The 8,913-nt window shown below is 42.4% G+C and overlaps 1 protein-coding gene across 1 annotated transcript in view; it reads left to right on the top strand.

Annotated features, from left to right (window-relative positions):
* Window positions 1-8,913, top strand: part of LOC139916636 (alpha-2-macroglobulin-like protein 1) — a 38,498-nt gene continuing 29,585 nt past the window's right edge. The window contains exons 1-7 of the mRNA XM_071905562.2: window positions 1-162; window positions 2,007-2,217; window positions 4,114-4,270; window positions 5,330-5,382; window positions 6,285-6,305; window positions 6,940-7,108; window positions 7,211-7,295. Coding sequence (XP_071761663.2) covers window positions 80-162; window positions 2,007-2,217; window positions 4,114-4,270; window positions 5,330-5,382; window positions 6,285-6,305; window positions 6,940-7,108; window positions 7,211-7,295 — 779 coding nt within the window. The 5' untranslated portion in view covers window positions 1-79. The remainder of the gene's footprint in view (window positions 163-2,006; window positions 2,218-4,113; window positions 4,271-5,329; window positions 5,383-6,284; window positions 6,306-6,939; window positions 7,109-7,210; window positions 7,296-8,913) is intronic.

Genomic DNA, 8,913 nt, shown 5'->3' with positions numbered 1-8,913 from the left:
AGTGCGATCCCTCCACCGCAGTCGGGTCCGCTCGTTGTTGTCCCCGCTGTTTGCAAAGCGCCGACAGTGTTTTGCAGGCATGGCACCCGTCCTCCAAATGTTTGCTCTCATAGTCGCATCAGCGCTTCTGCGAACTGCGACATCGGTCCACCTCAATGATACGTAAGTACAGCAACTTTTGTGTGCTTTTTGTTTTTTTCTTACCAAGCAGCGTCCCATTGCAAACACCTTGGACTTTGATGTGAAACCCTGTTCTGTAAAAGTCCGGTTTGTGCGTCAGTATACTGCTGCATTGTCCACTATCTGCAAGCCAAGCTGGCCGAGCTGCAGGAGCAGCAGCACGTGATAGAAAGTTGCAAAAACAAATGACAGTATAGTGCAATTTGATGTAGTCGTGCATTTTAGTTTGTTATCACTGACTGGCCAAAATCAGCATCGTCCAATTGATATGGCAGAGTCCAGTGGTTGGCCCTAGGATACGGTTATGCAATCTTTGGAAGAGCACCCCCCACCACCAACACACACACACACACACACACACACACACACACACACACACACACACACACACAGCTGTGTGGGAGTGTGTACTTAAACTCTAAACTGTGGCAAAGTCTCTCCATCTAGTATCATTCGCCACCAAAACTCCAAATCTCCTTATATCTACTAATATCTGTGAACAAAGTGGAACAAAGACTGCCTGGCAAGATTTTAATTGGTCAGTGTGATGGCTAAATAATTAGACATAGGTCACCAAACAATCAGCTTAGAGGGAACATTGGTCCTGAATGCTCCCCTTGATAGATTTCTGGCTATCTTTGCTTGTTCTTTGCTCTCTACTATAATGATTAAAAACTGCATTATCACACTTGGACTCACCTAGACTAAGGCATGGTGGATGCAAGTCCCTGAGTATTTTGTGTTTGCATACTGGTTGGTTTGCATGTTGATTTTTTCCTGTCCTATGTGTTCTTTACATTCTGATCATCATAACACTAATCCCTTTCATAGTTTTCATATCAGGGTTGACAGGTCAAATGCATCATGAGTGACTGCCTCCCTGGCAGAAACGGCATCGTTATTCCCAACAACACCACCTAAAACTCAATTAAATGTGTCCTTTATTTCTCATTGGCAGCAGCAGGCCCCTCTGTGCGAGGTGCATCAGAACAACAAGAAACACAATTCAGTACAGCAGCCTGGCTGGATCTAGCTAATATGGTTATTTAGATGTCGGTATTATGACCACCATCCCAATATTGAGTCGCATGCCTTTTTACACAATCCGTGTCTGAATACATAAACATAGCTCTTCCCCTTCATCTTCAATTCCCCTTCATGACTAAAATGGATTTCATAGGTAAAATCAGAGATCATATATTTCACTTGGTCAGTCTATTTCACAGAAAGAGAAGCAGGTCCTAATATTTTGTGCTTTGTAAGTGTCGGCCATCTGTATGCACAATTAACAAATTGTGCAAACAAGTTGGTGGTTATCAACAGTGGTAGGGGACATTATGTGAGTATACGGTGGGTATATGACCTACTGCATCTATGGGCACTATAAATAAGTGATTATCAAACTCCAGGGGTCCTTGAGGGGATTCCAGGGTTCCATGAAGGGGTTCAGGGATCCTTGAGGAGCTTTCAGGGTTCCATGAAGGGGTTCAGGGGTCCTTGAAGGGGTTCCAGGGATCCTTTAGGAGCTTCCAGGGGTCCTTGAAGGGGTTCAGGGGTCCTTGAGGAGCTTCCAGGGGTCCATGAAGGGGTTCCAGGGGTGTCCAAGCAAAATTAGGAATAGTTTAAGATACTTAAATACACTAGAACCTATCAACATGAAACTGTCTGAACACCCCTAGATGGACGATTCATTGAAAAAGAATACTGCCACACTTAATTTCCACAGTTTCGTACTCATGTTGCGGTCCAGAACCTCGGCACATCACGTTACATTTCCCAGGAGTCTCTCTGAAATGTCCCCCCATGTGTCTTCTCTGTACCTGCAGCATTTTTGCGGTGACGGTGAGCTCCCAGGTAACAGGAGGCAGCCAAGAGACCCTGTGTGCCCAGATCCATGGCCCTACAGAGCCAGTCTCTCTGACCATCACTCTGAGCGTGGAGGATGGCAGCACCAACGTCATACTGGATGGCAACAGCACCACCACCATCCTGGAGGAGTCCGTCACACAGGACTATTACCGCTGCGTCACCTTCCAGGTCTGGCTCCATCACGCGTATACACATCTGGCAGTGAACTTGTAATCATGGGTTTGATTATTCAGGATTTTTTGGGGGAGGGATTACATGTAATTCTAATTGGCGATATCCATTTTCTTGCCACTTTTCTACAAAACACGTTTTGCTTAAAGTGATAATCTGCAATACTCATATTTTTCTTGATTTTTCTTGATTTCCTACTTAGGAGATAAGCAGTCGTTGCGTTGGTGTTTTGCACTCAATGTAGGCACATGGCCCAACATAAACATGACGATACTCAATGTAGACTGCAGCCAGTGACCAGTGCACTTCATATTTGGGTGGTCATGGATGAACACTGGCATGATCATTCTGCCCCTTTCCCCCCAGCCCTCCGTTAAGCCAATAGAGCAAGTCCTGACGTCATTATGTACCTAATGATCGTGGCTGTCATAGTTACTCTGCTTTCTGTCACACTGCTGCTTGGTGTTATGCAACCCACCAGCCTCGTTCCATATTGATTCTAAATGAACCGTCGACGCCAATCAGCTCTGTGACAATAGCACTTAGTTTCAATTCATTCCACAGTGTTTTGCCCTTCTGCAGCCCTGATCTGGCATTTCTCTATTTGCAACTAAACAAAGGCTGCTTTCTGCCAGAGGCCAGCTACGTACCTGCATTCCACTGAAAAACCCCCCCAACCCCCGACTTTCAGTCTCTCTCACACACACAAAAATGCCCCTCACAAATTTGGACGTGGTTCCAGTCTCCAGTTATGTAATAGCACTTCCATTAGCAAGTGAAAACATATGCTACAAGTATGGTTTCTTATGATAATTGCTGTCATTAACCTTCTGCAGTTAAAGTGGTCGGTTGTTACTCAATTTCAAGCCCACATAACGGACCTCTGGCAGAGGAGGCACATGGGATCTGCTTCAACTGTTTATGCGCAGATGTTTCTACTGGTCATTTTCCACCATTACGTTATGTGGCACAGAAGAAGAAGGATTCTGTATGTAGCATTTGCAAAAGTGCTAGTCAGGACAAAGTGAGCACAGTTGTGGTCAGTTAGATTCAGTTTGGCTTGGTTTAGCAAGATCGAGATGGGGGTGGGGGAGGGCGGGTGGGAGGTATGTGGGGTGGGGTGGTCATAGCTCCGAAGGTAAGGGCGAAACAAAAATTGAACTAGATGGCACTCAGTAGAGCACATACCTCCACCAACGCTATGCAATTGTCAACATATGCCAGTTCCACATGTCTGATTTTCACCAAAAGTTAATAATTTCTTCCATGCCACATTGCCAACTTTGTTGCACATCGGGAGATGCATACATTTTCATGGCTGGACCTGAAATGAGACATGAGATCTGCCTGTTCAAATTCTCGCTACCTTTAAGCATTTTAGCCGACTGTCACAACACCAAATGAACAATCAGGACTATATATGTTCAGTGGCCATTAGTGCTGCCCTTCTACCGCTGTCCGAGTTTTGGAGAAATTAGCAGGGTGGTTATGGCTAAACTGGAAATGAGCTCTCCAGTGCCCCCATGTTGTTTGATTCGGTCAGTAATGGAGGGTTTGCCTCCTCTTATGAATAAGTTATATGCCTTTTTGTCAGAAGCCACGCCCACAGCCACGCCCCCTTTGGCCAATTGGTATGACAAGTCAATCAGTTCTTTCTTGCCCCGTGACCAATCTTTCCACAACATTTCATGCAAATCCATTGGTAACTTTTTGAGATATCCTGCTAAAGGACAAATAGACGGAATGAGGGCGTCCTGGTGATTGTTGGTACTTAAGTAAAAATTACATACTATCGGGACACTTTTTTTCCCCATCATTTGTATGTTGTATATACACCGCACCTCCTCCCCTCCTAGGTCCTTTCTAACAAATGTGTCTTATGATACATTGCAGGCCCCCACGGTGACCACTGCCATTGTGGCCACCATGAATGTCGTCCTCCAGGGGGAGATGGACTCGATGAGCAAGAAGACCAAAATCCTCATCAGTCCTAGGTCCTACATCAACATCATCCAGACTGATAAACCTGTCTACAAACCTGGACAGACTGGTTAGTACTGTATCTAGTGTAAAAGCACCCTCTTGAGCTTTACGTGTAGCTTATTCTGACGCTTAATAATTAATTGAATCTCTAAACTCGGCTCCAAATGCTGTCCACTAGGAGTTTTATTTGAAGTATTGTAGCTCCCTGCTGGGTGGTAGAATTTCTCATGCTGCCGCTCCGCTGCTGTCATACTATTCATACCATCTACATTATCCAGTCTGCATTAATAACCAATTCAGCAGTATTTGCACAATTTTGCAGGGCTTCACAATATCTGCATAACCTTGAGCCACTTTGCTGCTTGACAGCTTCAGGAATTATGCCAATGCTCCGTACACACAGAAAAAGGAGGATTCCTCGAGGGTTCTTCAGTTTCTATTCCTTCTCTTCTGGTTCTATAAAAATCCGTAATGACTGAAATAATCCTCTGTTTTGATTAAATACAACAAAAAAAAGTTGAATCAAAAACCCAGTGTGGTTCTGATAAAGATAAACATGTTGGAAGTGATTCCTCCTTTCACTCCTTCCACCATCTGCTGCCAGAAACTCTGAAAGCTTTAGCTCTGTTTGCTCTGGAAGAACAGCGCCCTCTTCCTGTTTTGTGCCGTAAAGCAATCCAGCAGATTTCCCGCCAAATCCGACCTGATGGCACACAAATATAAAATGCAGCGCAGAGGCTGGTAGACGCTGCCAATCTTCTCAGTCATGGTCTCGTTTGTTTACAGATTATAGAATTATGTCTCAACATTAATGTGGTAATGATTTATTAATGTGAAAATGCTACATGTCGCAGCTTTAAATGGTTCCTTGCAGCACCATAAAGGTCCTGTGTCCTGCTATGCCAAAAGAACCATTTTGTCTTTTTTGTAAAGGATGATAACCTTAATAACTGCTTCATGCTATTCATTTACTGTATAGTGAATTAATGTATGTTGAGTGATATGTATAGTGCGCTGTATGTGAGGTCCTGTTGTCCTTGTACCATGTGTATGTTCCTGTACATTTATTATATTTGTTGGAAAAATTGATTCTAAGTCTGATAATTCCTTCTTTGTTTTTTTTTAGTCCAGTTCCGGATCGTCTCTCTGACTACCGGTTTAGTCCCTGTGGCGCGCAAGGTAAGTTCAGTCCTTCAAAATGATATAATTCCTAAGTTTGATCGCACCAGCCAATGAACTTTGCAATCCGGTGTTATTGCCTCCATTCAGTCACTAAATCTAAGAACGAGGTCTATTTTGGTTCAGGAGGGCGGGCGGCAAAGGGAGGGCTGTTTGTTGATTTTTAAGACAGCGTGGGTGTGAAACGCTGTGCGGAGGTGGCTTGACAAACACACTGTCAGAGTTCATTTGGCACACAGCACATGTGACCCAAGCATCTGAATCAATACTGGCTCGAGGCCTTTACGTTTGCGAAGAGAGATATTTTGGCTGAAACCAGATCTGGGTGCAGCACGCACTTGAAATTCATTTAAATACATCATGTGATGAGGTTATCTTGCGGTTAATGTCAGATATTGGAAAGTCCACAGTTCAATTTTCATCAACAGTAATCAACATCCTTGGATTTACTGTTTGAGTTCCTGTAGGTGGCGCTGTTTTCTTTGTCTGTAAAGCCATGGTGGCTATCGCTGCTCCTGCTAACTACCCAGTTCTTCTATTTATTTAAAAAAACAAACAAAAACAAAAAAAAACGGAAATGTAAAACGCATCACTTCCTGTGTGCCAGAGGGAAGAGCTACCAGACACCAGGTGTTAAGAACAGAAATGTAAAAGCTTTCATGAACTGGATACAGGTTGAATCACTGTTGTCGCATAGCAGTCGGTGATAGAGAGCAAAATGGACATTCATTTATATGAAAATGTGACAGATTATAAATTTAAAGTTTCATCTAACCTACATGATTTTGTAGCAGAGGTCTGGTAAGTTGTTTCTTGTATTATTTCTGTTTTTTATTGTAAAAAACAAGTTCCACTTTCTGCCATCCAACATTCACATAATTCTTTTGTTTCTTTCATTTCAGTACATATTTGTGGATATTGAGGTAAGAGACACATAAAATCTTTGCAAACTAAGAATTGCATGAAAAGTTGACTCATCAACTAGTTGACTGTCCTGCCAAATGTTGACTAAACACCTAAATAGAAATAAGACCCACAAAGGCAATCTGTTATTATTGTGCGCATGTAAACATAGCCAAATATGACTAACCGAATGCAACCTTTTTAATCACTTAAGTAAAACAAATGACAATCGACAAAATTATGGAAACACGTTTTATTGTACTACGAAGTTCGTTGTAACTGCACATGTGGTTGTTTTGTGAATTTTCCAACATACAGCAGTCGATGCGCATTATTATGCACAGGCTTTAACTATGTCCAGAAATATGAATTCAGCTTTGAAGTGCCGTATAATTCTTATTTGGGGTGCTGTATATTCGTTCGTCAGGCATGCTGGCAACTAACTGAAGTAGAGGTAGACAAGGCAGGTTGAGGGAAAGTGGGGTAAAGTACAACACTTCATCACAAAATAACTCCTGGAATGCACTGAACATCACAGATTGATGAGGTCTAACAGTAGAAGAGGATCAGAGGGTGGAGGCCACCTGTAGGAAAAGCCTGAGCTCTGAGCTCAACCACAAATAAAAGTCTCTCTGTCTCTCACGTTATTCGTAGGACCCTAAAGCAAACCTTATTGCCCGGTGGAAGGACCCGGCAGTAGTTGGCGGCATCCTTGATCTTTCCCTCCCCATGAGTCCCGAGGCAGCGCAGGGAACCTACACCATCAAAGCCTACACCGAGCCAGGAGAGGACATATCCCAAACCTTTGAAATCAAGGAATACGGTATGTTGCTGGGGAGGAGGGGGGGGGGGGGGGGGGGAGTCGCGAATTCCTGTTTATTGATTTTTAGCAGTACAGTAATATTCATGTTTTTCTTTGCTTTAGTTTTGCCTAAGTATGAGGTGAAGGTTCACCTGCCCGGTGTGATTACCATTCTGGACCAAGAAGCAGCGCTGAAGATTTGTGGAAAGTGAGTGTCAAATGATGGACAGAGGTGAAACTAAGTAACGGCATTGAAGGTCGGGTTCGATCACTATTTTTTTCCCCGATATTGGCCATTTATTAAGAATTGGATATTGGCTGTCAGTGTGGTCCACCTCTGATATGATGCAGTTTGATTGATTACACATTTGTATTTGATCAATAATATACTGGTTGCCTGTGAGAAGCCCTTAACCTGAATTGATTCTATTGAGACATTTATATTGGATTCCAGACAAGTATGCATGAATGTTTGAATCATTATCTATTACTAGGGGTCCAAGCACATAGTGCTGGGAACAACTCTGAAGTACACTACAGAATTTTGTGTCATTTCGCCTATAGGGGGCGCTACAGCAACATTTTACATTTTAAATGCCCATAACTCAGTAACTACACATCATAGAAGCAAAATTCTTTTTTTCCTGTATTCCTTGGGTGAAGCTGCATCGTTTTGATAGGCACCGCCATTTTAGATTTTCCGCCATCTTGAATTTTCTCAAAAACCTATTTTTGCGAACTCCTCCTAGACCGTTGAGGCAATCATCTCCACATTTGATATGCATGATCTCTGGACTCGCATGATTAAAAGTTATCAAAAGATGTCTTGTACTCCATATCGTTTGGCTGCTATATGCCAGTCAATTTTAGGGCGTGGCACATATTTGACAACATGAGCCATAACTCATGAACGCCTTGTGCTATCTTAACCAAATTTGGTGCACTTGTGCAGTTATCAACTCTGAGGTAATGTGAAACATTTGGTGTCTACGTGGACTTGGACCCCGTCATTTGCTGCTTGCGGCTATATTTATTAGTGTGCTTGCCGTAGGCAGAGCACACTCTTACTATCTTGCATACTTATTATTATTAGTGTGCTTGCCGTAGGCAGAGCACACTCTTACTATCTTGCATACTTATTAGTGTGCTTGCCGTAGGCAGGGCACACTCTTACTATCTTGCATACTTATTATTATTTTTAGTGTGCTTGCCGTAGGCAGAGCACACTCTTATTATCTCACATACTTATTATTATTAGTGTGCTTGCCGTAGGCAGAGCACACTCTTATTATCTGACATACTTATTATTCTTATTGTGTGATTGCTGACTCAGCAATCACAGGTATAATATTCTCGCTCTTTATTATTATTATTCCGTACGTTTTTTGGCACTTAACTACTTCTGCATACTTTCACTTAGAGACTCCATTCAAACTTTAAAATGTTCAGCTTCATTGGGAATCGATTGTGTTTACTTTTCTAAGCAATTTGACTTTTACTTTTTAAGATATTCTACTTTTTTCTACTATGGGCGGAATGTTCAAACCATGCCCTCTTTGAACTTTAACTACTCTTTCATACTTTAAGCTAGAAACTTCATTCAAACTTTAAACGGGTCACCACTTTTAGTACTTTATCACTTTAATTCAGCTTTTTGACAACTTTTGTACTTTTTGAGTAATCGCAGTTTACGTTTTATACCTTTTTAAACCTTTATAATGGCAGCCTATGGAGTTACGCTAGAGTGCGTGATGTCACAATTCAATCTAGCAGACTTTACAGGCCGTACTTTTTACTAAATTCACACATTTTAAAACTGTGACAGT

The sequence above is a fragment of the Centroberyx gerrardi genome, chromosome 6, assembly GCF_048128805.1.
Source record: "Centroberyx gerrardi isolate f3 chromosome 6, fCenGer3.hap1.cur.20231027, whole genome shotgun sequence".
NCBI classification, from domain to species: Eukaryota; Metazoa; Chordata; class Actinopteri; order Beryciformes; family Berycidae; genus Centroberyx; species Centroberyx gerrardi.
Note: the sequence above shows the minus strand (reverse complement) of the source record. Positions and strands in the feature narration are given on the sequence as shown.